Below are 16,234 nucleotides of genomic sequence, written 5' to 3' on the forward strand. Positions count from 1 at the left end.
TGGTTTTCTTTGGGGAGAGTCAAGGTGTCTGTTGTCTCACTGTCCTGAGCACATGATTATTGATGATATTATCTTGTACTCAGTCACAGGCACAGATATTACAGATGCAGCAATATATTCTGGTAGTATATTAATATATGCTACCAGTGTAATGTTTTTCTATTAGAATTATTTATACATTTTAAATTAGGCTGATTTTGCAACAAGCATTTAGTAGTCTTTGCAGGATCCTCATTCTAAACAATACCATGTAGACTAAGTTTAAAAATTCATGCCCAAGGGGCCATTTTTTGTATTTAAGCTTGAGATACCAGAGGGACAGCTCATGGCCAATATAAAAAAAATTATCTTTTGGGCCCATATTGACCACCCATCTCCATAAGCCCACTGCTCTCCGTGCATCGTGTATGCAACATATCGCCTCCATGTTCACGGTAAGTGTAGTGGACACAGCAGACTACACATGTCAAGATTATTAATTGATATAGGACCTGCCTTTGTTTCAGTTGTCTGTTGAATAATAGTTAATATTAATATTCACTAACAAATTTATAATTGAACATAATTACTAAAATGAATTGATGTGTTGCTCGGTTGCTATGAATTTGATTTTTTTCACTGAAGTCTGGTGTATGTTGTTTGACATTGGCCTTGATCTCGGTGGAGTTCTGTGCTCTCTGAGTGCCCCTCTAGTTTATTTATTTATTTGTTTGTTTTTGACTTAAAAGTGAGTTGAGTCAAGGAAAACTCAGTCTGCACAACTCACTCATCTTTTAATTTTTCATCTACACCATTTTAGGTTCATTCAACTTAGAAACACAAGTTCCCCTGCCTTAAAAATGTGAGTTAATAAGAAGTAATATAATAATTTGAACGGACAGATCTGCTTTCCTTTTATACAACAGTCAGTTCTTCATTTGAAAAACATACAGCAGTAGCTGTAAAAATATTTTGTCAATACAAGAACAACATGCAGGGCTGCCTGTGTGAAGTATAGAAATAAAGTTATAGTAATATGGGGACCAAAATATTTTAACTTTTCTAAATTAAAAAGGCAATTTGAGTCCAAAAGTAACTAAATACAATAAACACATTTGACTTTATGAGGAGGGAAAATAAATGGTAAATGATGAGTCTGAAATTGTGTATTAATTTATGGGAGAGATCGTACATTTGTTATGTTTTAAATGTAGATTCCTTTCATTTTATTTTATCAAATAAATCGGCCCAAATGTTCTGAAAAATCTTCTTTCCCAGTTTATCGACAGTCAGCGAACACAGCACGAAACAAGCGACGCATGCGTATTACGGTTTGCGGAGAGCAACAAGGAAGTTCACTGACATATTGAAGGTAACGTTTCTCAGTTTCTGCTGCTGTTTTGTTTGAACTCAAGGTAACTAAATACGTCAAACATACAACAGTGTAGTGGTAAAAAGATTAACAATACGGGCTTCACATGGAAATGACATTATTTGTAAATTATTAGTGTGAGTATGCTTGTAGTTGTGCTTGTGTGAAGGCTTCTTCTGTTGTTTTATGTTTTAATCACAGTGACATCTAGCGGTTTGTCAGGCTTCCTGCTGGTTGATAGAGAAAGTACAAGACGTAAACTTATTTGTGTTCAAATCTTAAAATTTTAACTTTAAATTTAAATAAACGTTCACAGACACAATATTGTGGTTCTTCGTATTAGTTGAAAGGAGACAATTTGTTGCTTTAATGGGAAAAACACTAAACGTGACCTTAACCAAACTTAACCTTAACTAAACTTGCCAAAAAGTGATTGCAGCATCTACCATGTCACCATAAGGTTATTTATGCCTCAAAGGGACTTTATTTCACTCACAAGGTTTACATTTATTAGATTATAGCTCACCCAGTTCTTCTTTTTTTTTTTTTACCAGTTTAAATAGTTTAAAGCAGCAGTACAACCAGTAACATGCAGTTTTCCACTTGCCAAATCATGACTGATGCATCTACCTTGTCACTGAGAGGTATTGGTTGTATTGCAACTTAAAAGATATACTATTGGATTGGTTATAATCTAGAGCAATGAGTGGGTCAAAGGTCATGCCGGGTTATACAAACACTAGTTAAAGTGCAAACATTTCTTTGGCTTCAATTGTGATTTTTCAGTTACATTGATCCTGATTCTGTCCATCATCTTTTTTTATATAAATAAATATACAGATTTTGCAAAATGTGGGAACTAAATCATCTCTAGACTCAACATGTCACTTGTCCTGTATTTCTGTACAGCTTTGCGATGGCAGTGGACTGGATTGGATTTGGCTATGCTGCAGCCATCGCTTTTGGAGGATTCATGGGATACAAGAGAAAAGGTCGAAAGCTCACACTCAATGATCTCAAGTTTTTCATCTTTTCATTTTGGCAGAAAAAGCTCAACCCAAGAGAATTGCCACACGATTAATTTGATTATCTTTATGTGTCTCTTCTTTCACTGTAGCCAGCGTGATGTCCCTGATGGCTGGTTTAGTTTTTGGTGGATTATCTGCTTATGGTGCTTATAACATCTCTAATGACCCAAAGGACATAAAGGTCTCATTGTGTGAGTATGGCAAAGCTCATTCTAATATGGGGATTTTCAATAGAGAACTGGTTAAAATGTCCAGCTGGTATCCTGTCATGGTGTTTTCTTTCTTTCAGTTGCATCAGGAGTCCTCTCAGTAGTGATGGGGAAGAGATACAAAAAATCTGGAAAAATATTGCCTGCTGGCATTATGTCGGGGCTAAGGTCAGTCAGACTTACTCAACATGCAGAAACTTGAAGAAATTTAATAAAACAAATCAAGGACTGTGACATGAATTAACAAGTTACTAAATTCTTGTTGAATTAGTCATTTCTGGTTTGCTTTTGTCTCTTTCTTTCAGTTTGTTGATGGTGTTTCGACTGTTACTCCTGATCATGGTGTGATTGGAGGAACAACACTGACCAAACATCAATGAACAAGCCTTATTTTAAAGGAAACATCATTCCCAGTTAGCACAGTAAAACAAATGTTATTTTTATATGACAATATGAGGTTCATGTCACCAGAAACCTTGCAAAAGGTTTCACAGATCATAAACAGATTTAAGATAACTCTTATTGCAGTAAATCATTTTGGTAATCTTGTATAACTTTTTTTGTACTAGCTTGAACATAAACCTTGTGATTAATTTTTAATCTTGTGTTATTACCCAAGATTTATTCCCTCATAGTACTGGCAGCACAACATATATACATGAGCTTTGTGAGTGCTATTGTTTGTCATGGCAGTGTGTTTACTGTATACACTACAACATCAGTTTTGCAGGCTCTTAAAATATCAAGGTTTATAAACTGAAATATTCAACTTCCTGAAAAAAGGAACAAGATTGAAGGATAAAAATTGTATTCTTGACTCCTCACATGCTACGGGGAAAGGAATTAAAGTTAACATGTTTGCGTTTTTTGTAATAACAGCAAAACAAAATAAATTGATGTGATTGAAATAAATGGTTTATTTAGTAGAATCCTCACGTTAAAAACACAGATATGTTTCAAAAGATTGGATTGGATTTACTGTACATGCTATGCTGGCATAATGAAACATTCACACTGCCTGTGTGAGGAGTACCAGATCTTTCACAGGTCATGGCAATGGTAATTTTACGTTGAACACCTCCATGACCGTCTTCACATAGGCTTCATCTGGCTGTGGCTTCCTCTTGCTGCCTGGTTGCAGGAACCTGCTGATGGCGGGAATCCGAGTCATCCTGCCCTGGAAAGACTGGAGGGAAACAGAAAATCATCTTTAAACACAGCAGTTGGTTTTTGTGCACGGATATGATTGTTAACATTATACTGGGATTTCATAGGATCAGTGAATCTTTTTGTTGTTGTTTCTTTCTATATCCTGCCTTTCACAGGAAGTCACATTTACCTTGATGTTGGGAAAATCAGCGAGGATTCCAGGAAATTTCTCCTCCAGCATCAGGGTGCATTCAAGAAGCTCCACATCTGCACAGCTTAGTTTACCTCCCACCAGGTATATGGGCCCAGACAGCGCCTGAGAACCAAAGACGCACAATGTCTCACTGTGTTATTGTAAACAATCATATATAGTCATCAACATGTCAATTTTACATCTTACAGAACTTTAAACCAAAATTAATCACTTATTGGACCAGTTCATATACATACAGTAGGTGTATTGGTACCTTTTCAAACACAGGCAGGTAGCGCTCTTTTGCTTTAGTTTGAATATTCTTCAGTTTTGCTTCTACATCTGTGCTGAAGGGCAAAATCATTATCATTTCCATGAGATCGATCAGTCCCTCTGAGTACATGTTGATCCTGGGGGAAAGCATTCACATATACTATAACACAAACATCTATTAAAATCACATGATAACAGTAGGCACTCCAATCATTGCCATAATAAAGTAGTGGATCATACAAGACGCGGTCTTTGAGATTTTGTCCATGAAGATTGTACTTCTCTGCGATGTAATTCAAGATTGCCTTTGTCTGAACAAGCCTCATGCCATCGATTTCCACCATAGGAACCTGCTGAAACATGAGAGATCCATCTGCAAAGGAAACACAACAGCAACTCATACAAGGCGGAAGTCCCAGTGTTAAAACACTACTAACTCTGTGTCTGTGTCTCAAGATATTTGAGACCTTGACCTCCAGATAGCTGTTTCACCCCAGGTTGCGTCATATGTGGGTTGAAGTTAAGAGATAAAAGGGAAAAAAAGGCTGTAAATGATACAGGCCACATAAGAGTTCATCCACAGACTTGATTTTAGTTTTAAACACCTTTGTACAACCGACTTACCACTGAGGAGTTTTTCATACTGCTCACGGGTAGTCAGGTGGACCTCATCAAACTGTGAATGTGAAATTACAAAAGAGAATTAGGGCACATTCAAGAGGTTTGACATTACTTTAAGACAGCAGATTAACACCACCACACCCTTCACTCACGTCAACTTCTGCAACTGTCAAAAGCCAACGGATAGTCTCCATTTTTCCCCTTCCATTGAAGTAGTGCAGCACAACCTTTTCAGCCATTGCTATTGTATTTTGGGAATGTATATCTGTGAAGCTAAAAAGAGAAGTGGAAAAAATACAAATCACATATTTACAGATAAAGATGCATGTGCTAAAGCTGAGTTAGATAAATTGCCATACCTGAGCACCGACTCGGGTAGAATGCGCACCAAGGTAGTTTAAATCCTTATATAACTTTGTACTGTCAGAAAAAAGTTAAAGGTGGAGAAAACAGACAAAGACTATGATTGGTTGGTCCTAGCCAATAGAAACACGGTCATTAACATATTGTCGCTAAACATCATGGGAAAGGGAATTGCACAAGCGGTGTTCAATCGATCATAGTTCACCAAGTTCGATAGAAATATCGATGTAATTTGTGTTGAGAAAACAAATCAGGCATAATATACAAGCCGTGGCGAACATTTCGATTATTGACACCCTGATGATATACGTTTGTCTTCTATGCCGCTATATATTGGAGCCGCCCCGCCTACAGCACTCGGATGTGAGGGCGATCTGGCTGCGACATCTGTCACCCCATTGATCGCTAGGGTTGATTCGGCTGATCTGGCTGGCTAGGCGGGTGTCCCCTTCCTCCCTCACCGCTCCACGTGTGTCCCTCCCGAAGCTCCGCGCTCGGTGGAAGAGGACGAGGTCCCCCCGGCGGACGACCATCCATCGGTATACCAGTAGCTGCGCTCCCCTGCTAGAACCTCCAAACAAGCTCAAGGCCCAGTTGTAGGAGAAACGTAGGGAAGTCAAGCTCCAAGCTTCAGACACATCCAAGTGCGGCGCTGCACGTGGCAGTCTGCCTTACTTTTAACATTATTATATTAAAATTTTAAAGCCAAATAAACATTAAACGTTTTTCTTTTCTTAATACTGGTAATTATTAGGATGGCACTATTTAAAATCACTATTTGTCACCGGGTCTGGCTTGCCTGTGCCCCCTATTTCAGTTGAGCCAATGTCCTCTTGTAGGTTGCGCTATGTAGAAAACTTACCTTTGGGGTGCCATAAATATTCGTTGGAGAAACATGGAGTTACTTTTATTCTCCGTGCCTTGCCTGCAACAAGGCTACACTAGAGTTCTGTGAGTTGTTATTTCTGCTTGCAGAAATTAAATTTTTTCCCGCATAGCCATAAAGAATAAGTGTGTTGTGCTGTGTACTGTATGTGTACCAATGCTGGCAAAAACACATTACAATCTGGGCTCTACGAAATAAATTTGATTCAGACCATCAGATCAATATAGATACACTATATTCATGCATGTATAGCATTAACAGTGAGATTTTACTGACCTGGTTTAACCCGTCACTTCATCAGTTAAAAGTTTTATAAATATGACTCGTTGAAAATATGGTACCCATTCAAAAGTTTAATTATACTCAATAACTGGCCATTAAATAATCACACTCAATTTGGCCAAGAACATGTTAATTTGGATCATGTTACTGCTGAAACTGAAACAGATTTATACAATGTGGCAATGACTTGAATTGTATTCATTTAAATTTAAATTACAGCACTGCCTTGGATGTCATTAACACACAAATAATAGTTAACTGATTGACAAGGTGACCATTATAAAACAAACAGCAGCAATATAAAAAAAAACGACTGTATTGTACAGTGCCAAAGTAATTAGTTAGCCAAAAACAAGTCACAGTGAAGTTTTCATAAAGTTATAATATGCATATTATGTATACAAGTTGGTGAACAACATTCAATGATAAATCTGATACAAAACTGAGGGTACAGGTGTAACCTCTGTAGGACAGTAGTTAAGTTACAGAAATACAAAATAAAACACTGAGGAGCAAATCTGAGCTCGAATTTTGGCCATTTGCATTTAGCCGTACACATACACTTTGATATTTTACAACTCACAACATCCATAGTACACATAATGAAACAAAATTTATTGCTGTATAAGATGTATATACAGATTTTGATTATAAAACAACTAGGCCTACTCTTTGGAGGTGAAAGATCTCTCTTCTGGGGCACAGATCAGAGCTCCAGGGAGGCCACTAGCGGTGTCCATATTTGGCAGACCAGTCTGTTCGCCCGTGTATGGTCTGTACCGGAGGGCGAGGCAGCACACCAGCGGTGCTCTTGTTGGCCAACGGCATGTTGTTGGAGGTGTTCATTTGACTCCTGCCAGACCGCCATGTTGCATAATCTAAAATATGACAATAAACACACAACGAACAATAAAAGGTTTGTTTGGGGTTTTCTGAAAGGCAGTTTTAGGCGGCTTCACGTTCAAGTTCATATTAGTTGAAACACAGATAGAGGAATATTACAGAAAGTTCAAGGCTCTAAATCTTTGCTCACTTGATGCTGTTGATTCCACTGAAGGACCCTGATGCCCTCTGTGACCGGCAGAACCAATGTCTTTTTTATAAAATGATGGCATGTATCCACCTGGGATTGTATTTGTACCTGGTATTTAAAACAAACACACAGATCTATTAATTTGAACCTACTCAACAGTGAGAATGATTGAGATAAGTTGTGAAGACTGCGGTGAAGTTGCGGTGTAAATGCCCTGGGAGATTACCGTGAGCGCCTCTGCTCGGTAGAGTCCCACCAAATGGAATACTAGTGTTGCCCCAAAGATGGCTGCCACTGAAGTCTTTACTGGCATTCATGGCCACATTCTTCTTTGTGCTAATGCCTATAGGAGACAGTAAAAGATTATTATATACATTCTTTTCTAAAAAGAATAAAACGCAGGGGGTGAGGAACAGCACCACAACAAAGAAAATGGAATGGAAAATAATAATGGAAAAAATGTCCAGGTTCATTCAAATAACTGCAAAATAAGTTAAAAAATCAGATAATAAAACTGGCCCTGCCCCTGATCCTACTAAGAAAAGTCTTAAACTATACAGTATATTACCAGGTAAATATCTTGACTGCCTTAAGTAATGTTGTTTAGCAGAGGCGGTTCTTGATGGCTCTTGGTAGGATGAAGTCTTGTTCAGGTTTAAAGGTGCATCTTCCTTTCCACTGGGTCGACTGAAATCCAGAACATTTCCATATCTGAAAGACAGAGGGCACTCAGTGAGACTGAGGTGGTGTGAATTAGGGGAGACCGGGTATGGTTGTGACATGGGGAGAGTTCTAATACCACCAATTCCACCAAACTGGGACAATATAGGATTAAAGTGTTACAACCATACCCGGTCTCCCCTACCTGTTTGTGGTAACCTTGATGTATGGACATTAGCTCAGGCTATTACTACTACATTACAATAGCATCTTTGTTTATATGTCATTACAGTTCAGATGCCACCGAGTCTGCCCTGATGACAGATGATAACCTCACCTGCTCAGTGCGTCCTCCCCCTGCCTCGACTTCTCTGTGGAGAAGCTGCTTTTTCCAAGAATACTTATGGATGTCAGATCAGTTTCTTCGTACTCGTCCCAGTCTTCACCCTTAAGGTGACCTGTGCCGTGGCCCCAACGCCGCCGTCCTCCTTTAGGTTTCAACTGATAGCTCAGCAGGTTGGCATTTTCTGACTCCTGTCTCGTTTGCTAAGAGGACAATCACCATCAACCATGCATGTGAGGAATATTTTGCGCAATTACATGTTAGAAAAAACAACTTATACTGGTATATTGGTGTGGATATTCTGACTGTCAGCCTCCCTTTTATGGAATTATTCTATACTACAGAATTACTGTGAATAAAAAAAAGAAGAAGTGAAGACCAGCAAAGGAACGGACCACTTGATGGAGTCACTATATTATATATTGTATTGTATCAAACGGCCAAATAGCTTTGAGGCCAGGTTTATAGGATTGCTACCCCTCAAACATCTATATTTATATGTGTATGAAAAGGCTTCACTCATCCATCCACCTGCTGGAGCAAATAAAAGAGAATATCTGAAATTTCACAATAACTCATAATAGTCATAGATATATATAAACAGATATATAGTAAATACACAGAGAGACAGACACACACATAATGTTTCCAAGCCAGGCCCAGCCTCACCTTGCTCGGGAGACTCTTGTCTACAATGTAAGGAAGATGGCTCTGTGGCGTTCCTTCGGTCTGTTCCTGCTTCAGGATGTGCTTTGGCTGCTGCTCTCGCATCAGCTCTGCGTGCCGTTGGTACACTGCCGCCTGGGCAGCTGCTGATACAGGTGAGGGCTGGATCTGCTGGAGAGGCCTGGAGGGGGAGCAGTGTTGGTTGGGAGGTGGAGGCTGGGAGGGGGGGACAGGCTTAAGAAGCAGGGGTTGCTGCTGCAGAGTCTGCTGTGACTGTAAAGGAGCCTGCAGCGGCACAAGACCTGGCTGAGGTCTGCCCTGCTCCAGGATCTGCTGAGGAGTGCCTAAAGCCTGGCCCACATGGAAGTAAGAGTACCTGAGAGCCTGAAAAGATAAAACGATTTGGACAAAAAACATCAGCTTTCATTGTGAATGTTCCGCTGTGATGGCTGTGGAAGTATAGGTCCGACACTACCTGGGCAGAAGCTGGTCTCTTCTTGGGATCCCACTGAAGCAGGTCTGTCATCAGGTGGATGGCTTCAGGACTGGCATTTGGGATCAGTGTCTTCAGATTACTGGGAACACACTGAGGCCAACGGAAATTCATTGCACTTGCCAGCTGGTAACCCTCTGGCCAATCATTCTAGAGGAGAAGACACAGTCCAGTACACACTGTATTTACATCTGATTCAACAAGAATAACTGTTTTTATTGACAGTAATAGTAGTAGAAGATTAGTAACTGAAAAAATATATGGGTGATAGTGCTGACCTTTGCCACAGGACACACACATGCAGTGCAAGACACAAATATGGTGTACATACTACATATTTCTACTACATATAAATATAGATTTCCAGTTATTCCCAGAAAAAAAAAACCTACTAAGTATGTGACTAAAATATTGGCACATTCAGCTGAGTGCAAATACTTAAGTCCTGATAACCATCTATAATGGTCATGAATTAAACTAAAGAGTCACCAACTAGGTTTGACACATTTGTCTAGTCTGTATATGTGCCTCTTTCCTGTGTATATGATAGATTTAAATTTTAAAACCATGTTGATAAAGAGTTTGTGAGAATTCTGAGGAGTTACACAGCTGATGTAGACGGCTGCACTAGTTTAAACAAAGTGCATTTCTTCTGTCAGACGGAAGACTGAAAAACACATCTTGTCCAGACAGGGTGCAACAAGAAAGACAAATAAGTGCTCTTTGTAATTCTGCTGTGCACATATGGTGCATTCAGTTAGCAGTACACTCTGTCAGAAGGGCTTTGCAGATGGTCAAATAACTTCAGAAACCCCCCTGCCACCACACGTTTCCTTATACTCATTTATTTAAACGGTATCACGTCTCACCTTCTCTTTGACGTTGGACAACACGTTGCACAAACTCGTTCTGAATGAGCATAACCCAACCCTTACTGTGTCCTCAGGTGTTTAACTGTTCACCTCTCAGTTTATCAGTGAGATTCAAATGGATGAGCCTTTTGGGCTTTGTATTGTTTCTGTTTCACATGTGATAAGTATTACCTTCTTTGGTGTACCCAAAACTTGGCAAATCTTGAATATGGTGTCTACTTCACTGGAGCCTGGGAAAAGAGGCCTGAGGGTATAAAGCTCTGCCATGATGCACCCAACTGCCCACTGGTCTATGGGTGAACTGTAGGATGTGGATCTGAGGAGCACCTCTGGTGCTCTGTACCTAGTCCAAAAAGAGAGGGTACTGGGACTTCAATGTGCTGAACTATAAAGTGTTCTTTCATTTAGGCTAAGTTTAAGTGCATTATGTTGACTTACCATCTAGTCGAGACATAGTCTGTGTATGGTGGTCGAGATCTGATCTCACGAGCAAGCCCAAAGTCAGCAATTTTCACCAGTTCGGGGCCCATGCACAGAAGATTCTCAGGTTTCATGTCCCTGTGAAAAAACCCTAACAAAAACACACTGCATGACCATCTTGGCTCAAACAAAGTTATTTATAAAATGTTGGTTGTGATAGTTTAATTTAGCTCCCTGGAATAGTAAACACACATACCGTGTTTATGAATGAATGTAAGCCCCTGTAGTATCTGAAACATAATATTTCTGACCGCAGATTCAGGAAACAACCTAGTCCTGCAGCAAGAAAGAGACAGATCGAAAATGTAATCAGTAAGCAACTGTAAGCATTTACCAAATATGGTTTCAATGTGGATATAATAATGCAACAAACAACAGCTATACGCACCTGTCTTTCATCAGCTGATATAAATTTTCCTTCATGTACTCAAATATAAAGTACAAGTGATCATTTTCTCGAATTACCTCCTTAAGTTTGATCACATTCGCATGATTGAGTTTCTTTAAGGACTGAAAAAATAAAGAGAGGTTATGTAAGAATATGTGGAATGAATAAACAAAAAAAATTGTAGAAATAAAATAAATCTAACCATGCTGGATAATACACACAAGTCACTGCAGCACATTCAAAAGCACACCCTACAACTATAAAACAAAACCGTATTGTTAAAACATGGCTCATGTAAGAACACAATGTAGTTTGGGGGTAAATGCTGCCAAGGTGGGATTTATGCTCAAAATTTTAAAAGGAAAAATAAATAGAGTAATAGAAAGCAGGATGGACATATATATGTATATACATTTTTCCCATGCACTGGGATGATACAGGTTTAACCATGCTAAATCTTAGTAAGGAGAAAAAGCTGTAAAGGGGGATTTTGAGATTTTATGGTGTGACATGCTGTAATTATAATCTATTTAGCAGGACTCTAAGGACCAGCGTGTTCTACACATGTTTTGCTGCGTTAAGGTCAAGCTCTAGGAAAGGGAACGTGTAGGCCAGGGATGGGAACCAGAGCTCAAAACCAACAGCACACAAGAATCACCTTCTACTCTTACAGCTGGTGTGTGACTTTCAGCTGCGAGGAAATTTAGACATATCATTGCATTACCCACAAATCATCAAGTTATCATGAAGTTACTTATAACTTCTCTAGTTGAGATAAAAAAATAAATAAAAATAAAAGAACCCAAAATCAACCCAAACAGAAAGTCAGAAATGTGACCCCAAAATACTATTTACCTGCTCACTGCATCAGAACAGGTGACATAGTGACATCAAACATTACATGCAATATTTAATGTTTGATATTCCATTTTGATGTTTATTGATGTATCCACTCTTTATATTTGCTTATACTAAGACGTTTGTAACTGATGTTAATATTTCAACATTCAACTAACCTTTTACCACTTTAGAAATATACTGTTCACATCACTACTATTATTTATCTATACTCATATCAGCTTTAAAAGGTGAGAAAAATGTAATGAATGGAATTCCTTCCTCATTAAACATTTGCAAAACCAATTTCACGTGACTATGATTATCCATGAAAATGTGAGCAGTTGGACCATTTTGGATACGACAAACATGACAGGGGTTACAGAAGTTACAACAGTTTCACAGTGTAAGTAGCCTATTGATGCCATCAGCTATTTGTGTCAGTGACAAAATTGAAATTAGTTAATTAAATTCAGCCGTTAGCAGGTATACTGTTGTTCCACTCCTCTACAACAACAACATTGTTTTTAAGATTAGCTGGTAATACAGCGTACCATACCCATTATTGGAGAATTGAGCCAAAACGCCATTGTGGGGCTTTGATAACAAGACTGAACAGCCAAGTTAATGGAAATCAGTTGCAGCCAGTACTACAGTACATTAATATAAGCAAATACCAATTAACATGAATGTTATCAGTAAATATGGACCATTTACTGCCAAACAAACAAAAAAACAACAACAACAGCTCTGATTACATTCTTTATTATACTACAGAAATGGGAACTCCCTTTAAGTTGATTTTGGGTTGATTTTTCCATAATTCATCTGTGCTATTCAAATGTGTGAAACTGTTAAAAATGAAAACATTAACTAACCTTAACTTCACGAAGGTTCATGCATTCTTCCCAGGAGTAGAATTTTCTTTTCATTCTGAAAAATATTGTTCCTGTTAACAATATGTTGTAAAATTACACCAAATTGCATGTCAGTCTCACAACTTCCAGATACTCACTTCTTTATGGCAACTAGTTCTCCTGACTCCAGACTACGGCCAAGGATGACTGAGCCGTAGGTGCCATCCCCGAGCTGTCTGATGGTAGTGTATCTATTCATTATGCTTGTCCTTCCGTAGCATCATCCGGGGGCAGATAATAATTGGGTTGGAAATAGAAGATGTGTTCGCTTCCTGTTGCTGAATGCAACCAGATTTTCCTGTGACAACAGCAGAAAACCACGGGCAGAGCTGGAGGACTCATGGTGTCATGGACTTGCCTCCCTCTAGCTGAGAAAGTGAGGGAAGGAAGAATGACAAAAACTGATGTTAAGTATGTGGCTGTATGAATTACAAGGTACATTGCTCAAAACAAACCAAGTATGACATGACTTGGCCAACTGACCACAAACTCACTACTAAGTGGGGCATTTTGTCATTTTGTGACATTGATTTGAAAATGTCGGTGCTTACCTTAAATCCCAGTGTAGGACGTTTACGTACAAGAGGATTTTGTGACATCATAACTAGTTTGTGATACCATATGCAATTTACAGTGATGTGTAAACTTGAGGTCTCCAGTGTGCATTCACTTGTCCTCTCCTTATTCTAATGAATACATCCATAATTCCCTGAGAATTTAATCCTCAGTGAAGTAGGAGACATCATGTCCAGCCATTAATCTTCTGATGTAAACAACATTTGCATATTCACAGATTCAGATTTTTCAATTAGGGATAAAATGTAGATGTAACCAGATTTCAAGGAGGTAATCAAACCTTTTAAGGAAAAGTCAAATTATACACACATTGCATATGTCTGGAGCAGCTTTAACTGTTACATGACAAGTGCATTCGTATGTAACACGAAGCTTTGGTAGAAGGGAGTCACCCTGACAACTTCATAGAGATAAGGATGAAAATTGCTCAAGTGGTCCATTAAGTATGTATGTATTAAGTAAGTAGTATACTGCATGACTGTTAGTTCATATCTACAGGCAGAAATGTCTCTCTATCAATAACATTACCAGTGTTAATTGTTGCAGACACTATTAGCTTACATAGCTCCTACCTTCTTAAGTTAAAAGCCTACAGCCTACATCTTTTATCACTATGCTTTTTCCACATTTTTTCTTTTGCGGTGTTTGTTTCTTAAGAAGCTAACAAGTGTAGCTGAATTTCTAGTTTATTGCATGTCACTAGTGCAGACTAAAAGCTAACGTAACGATAATTTAGCGCTAAATATCTATTATTCTGATATTATTCATACTGTTGTTAGGTCCATTTGTTTTAGTTTAGCTAATAATACGCCTAGGCTTGTGCGTTTTTAGTTAATTTTTTAACGAGTGCTTTGAGCAGTTAATGGTCGCAAACGTAGTACAATTAACGCTAATTGTGTTGTGTTGCTGGTGTTGGCCCAGCTGCTGCCAAAACATTACAGCACTAGTTAGGCTGAATGGTCTCCTAACTAACTTGAATAAAACGACAAGGAGCAAACAACACTCACCTTCCTCACGTCAAATCGACAACAACACATAGCCGAGCATCCGTAGTCTACGTTCAACAAATGGCTGAGAGGAATAACCGGCTGGCTGAGACAACCGAATCCAGAGTGTCCCATACACAACATCAATAAAATTCCAGCTAGGCCCTTTCGTCCAATAGCTCATCGAAATCTCGCGTTGCTGAGAAAACAGTTTGCGGTCTCATCACAACAAATCACAGCTCTCCTCCAGAAGATACATACAAGATAGATACTGCAGTACTATCTCTGCACTCAATGTCTACACTGCAGCAGTCGATACCTATTAGTATGATTTCTGGCTTTTACTTGTTTCAGTTCGCATATTACATGTATGCAGACAAAAAAAAAAACTACCACGCTTTAATCGGATGAGATTAATGTTAAAGTAAAACATTGATTTGATTGACAAATTTGTCATCAACTAAACACAACCTCGGGGTTACATGTCGTAACGAGACTCGTTCATAAGACAGAAATAATAAAAGACCACAACATACAAAATATAGAGCCTACCACCAAAAACGAGAAAGATTTCTCGTCGCAGAACAAAGACGGAAGTGAGCGACCGTTAAACCTCTTGCTTTGCATTCGTGTTCCCTGGTCAATCCTCCGACCTTCAATGAAGAAGTTCAGAATTGTTTAAAAGTAAGGAACATTTTAATATGTACAAAATACAGGTTTTTCATATAACAGTAGTTTTGTTTGGAAATAGTCTGCATTGTACACTGGCCCAACAACTGTTGTAAAAGTACAGTAAAAAACCTACAACCCCCCCTCTGAAAGGTAGTAGTTTAATAATATGAAAGTGCCATTACATCAAAATTGAAGCTTTTTTTAGATTCATTATGCTGTCAATTTTTTAAAATTTTGTTGTATTTTGTAAGGTGACTTGTAGCTACCCTGGTCCAACAAAAATTGCCATGCTCCATACTTTTGAAGATTTATTTTCTCTCTCTCTCTCTCTCTAGACAATAACATCGAAGACACCAGTGAAAACTACATAAATAAATGAATAAAAACATATGAGATCAAACATGTTGTTTCAAAGTCCCTAATGTGTCTGTTTAAGCAGGCTTAAACATGGTAAGCTAATGCCCATCAATAAACAGGCCCAAACACCATAGCAAAACAGAAATCAAATAAATAAATGTAGAAATGTATCACGTATTTATATCCATATTAAGCACACTAACAACAGTATACACACATATAACAAATACAATTACCATGTGCGTCTCTTGAACCATGTGTAGAATAACATCATTTTGTAGACACCTTTCCTCTGCATCCATAATATTTCTGACCTACTCCTCTGACCTATGGCTCTGACCCTTAGCTAAACTCTGGTCATGTGATTCGTTACTCTCCAAAATAAAACAAAGTCTTACACGAAGGGCATTCAATTTCTTAACCAAAGATTATTTTAAAACTGCTATATTTCAGACAAACCTTTTATCAATGTCATCCCTGTAACATCTTATTTGTTGCGTTTTTAATCCGTTTTAATGACTGTATGAACTCAAAAATGATCATGAATTTATTAGGAAACCAAAAAAAAAAAAAATTAAACATGAGACCTGTCTCTTAGA

The 16,234-nt window shown here is 38.4% G+C and overlaps 3 protein-coding genes across 6 annotated transcripts; 1 reads left to right on the forward strand and 2 right to left on the reverse strand.

The window, feature by feature from the left end:
* Nucleotides 1–356: 356 nt before the first annotated feature.
* tmem14a (transmembrane protein 14A) lies at nucleotides 357–3,500 on the forward strand. 4 transcript variants are annotated; one of them, XM_022763153.1, is made up of 6 exons: nucleotides 357–434; nucleotides 1,258–1,351; nucleotides 2,261–2,343; nucleotides 2,469–2,570; nucleotides 2,669–2,756; nucleotides 2,894–3,500. In XM_022763153.1, the coding sequence occupies exons 3-6, from the start codon at nucleotides 2,268–2,270 to the stop codon at nucleotides 2,934–2,936; spliced, it is 309 nt and encodes a 102-aa protein (XP_022618874.1). In that variant the 5' UTR covers nucleotides 357–434; nucleotides 1,258–1,351; nucleotides 2,261–2,267; the 3' UTR covers nucleotides 2,937–3,500. The 4 variants fall into 4 exon arrangements, with proteins under 4 accessions (XP_022618874.1, XP_022618900.1, XP_022618883.1 ...); XM_022763162.1 differs by lacking the exon at nucleotides 357–434 and adding an exon at nucleotides 815–841; XM_022763179.1 differs by lacking the exon at nucleotides 1,258–1,351 and having other exon boundaries at nucleotides 380–434.
* LOC111234920 (glutathione S-transferase 3-like) lies at nucleotides 3,486–5,262 on the reverse strand. Its single transcript, XM_022763140.1, has 7 exons — nucleotides 5,184–5,262; nucleotides 4,977–5,097; nucleotides 4,828–4,879; nucleotides 4,444–4,576; nucleotides 4,205–4,340; nucleotides 3,928–4,053; nucleotides 3,486–3,774 (listed from the first exon to the last, which is right to left on the reverse strand). Exons 2-7 carry the CDS (start codon nucleotides 5,061–5,063, stop codon nucleotides 3,637–3,639), a joined length of 672 nt encoding a protein of 223 aa, XP_022618861.1. The 5' UTR covers nucleotides 5,064–5,097; nucleotides 5,184–5,262; the 3' UTR covers nucleotides 3,486–3,636.
* Nucleotides 5,263–6,419: 1,157 nt separating this feature from the next.
* On the reverse strand, nucleotides 6,420–14,762 carry ick (intestinal cell kinase). The gene is made up of 14 exons (XM_022762676.1): nucleotides 14,628–14,762; nucleotides 13,143–13,412; nucleotides 13,006–13,060; nucleotides 11,291–11,412; nucleotides 11,099–11,178; nucleotides 10,861–10,993; nucleotides 10,594–10,765; nucleotides 9,533–9,700; nucleotides 9,061–9,441; nucleotides 8,386–8,594; nucleotides 7,957–8,099; nucleotides 7,615–7,731; nucleotides 7,389–7,496; nucleotides 6,420–7,233 (listed from the first exon to the last, which is right to left on the reverse strand). Exons 2-14 carry the CDS (start codon nucleotides 13,241–13,243, stop codon nucleotides 7,082–7,084), a joined length of 1,941 nt encoding a protein of 646 aa, XP_022618397.1. The 5' UTR covers nucleotides 13,244–13,412; nucleotides 14,628–14,762; the 3' UTR covers nucleotides 6,420–7,081.
* Nucleotides 14,763–16,234: the final 1,472 nt, after the last annotated feature.

This window comes from Seriola dumerili, unplaced genomic scaffold (genome assembly GCF_002260705.1).
Source record: "Seriola dumerili isolate Sdu_G_001 unplaced genomic scaffold, Sdu_1.0 BDQW01000024.1, whole genome shotgun sequence".
Classification (NCBI taxonomy): Eukaryota; Metazoa; Chordata; class Actinopteri; order Carangiformes; family Carangidae; genus Seriola; species Seriola dumerili.

What these genes read in the sequence shown, in the direction of transcription:
- tmem14a (XM_022763153.1), top strand. Translation starts at nt 2,268, where the DNA reads ATGGCAGTGGACTGGATTGGATTTGGCTATGCTGCAGCCATCGCTTTT. An exon ending in CATGGGATACAAGAGAAAAG is followed by an intron (nt 2,344 to 2,468) that starts GTCGAAAGCTCA and finishes CTTTCACTGTAG; the next exon opens with CCAGCGTGATGTCCCTGATG. An exon ending in GGCATTATGTCGGGGCTAAG is followed by an intron (nt 2,757 to 2,893) that starts GTCAGTCAGACT and finishes TCTTTCTTTCAG; the next exon opens with TTTGTTGATGGTGTTTCGAC.
- LOC111234920 (XM_022763140.1), bottom strand. Translation starts at nt 5,063, where the DNA reads ATGGCTGAAAAGGTTGTGCTGCACTACTTCAATGGAAGGGGAAAAATG. An exon ending in ACCTGCCTGTGTTTGAAAAG is followed by an intron (nt 4,054 to 4,204) that starts GTACCAATACAC and finishes TTTGGTTCTCAG; the next exon opens with GCGCTGTCTGGGCCCATATA. An exon ending in CTGATTTTCCCAACATCAAG is followed by an intron (nt 3,775 to 3,927) that starts GTAAATGTGACT and finishes GTTTCCCTCCAG; the next exon opens with TCTTTCCAGGGCAGGATGAC.
- ick (XM_022762676.1), bottom strand. Translation starts at nt 13,243, where the DNA reads ATGAATAGATACACTACCATCAGACAGCTCGGGGATGGCACCTACGGC. An exon ending in GAACTAGTTGCCATAAAGAA is followed by an intron (nt 13,061 to 13,142) that starts GTGAGTATCTGG and finishes AATATTTTTCAG; the next exon opens with AATGAAAAGAAAATTCTACT. An exon ending in TTTTGGGTACACCAAAGAAG is followed by an intron (nt 9,701 to 10,593) that starts GTAATACTTATC and finishes CTTCTCCTCTAG; the next exon opens with AATGATTGGCCAGAGGGTTA.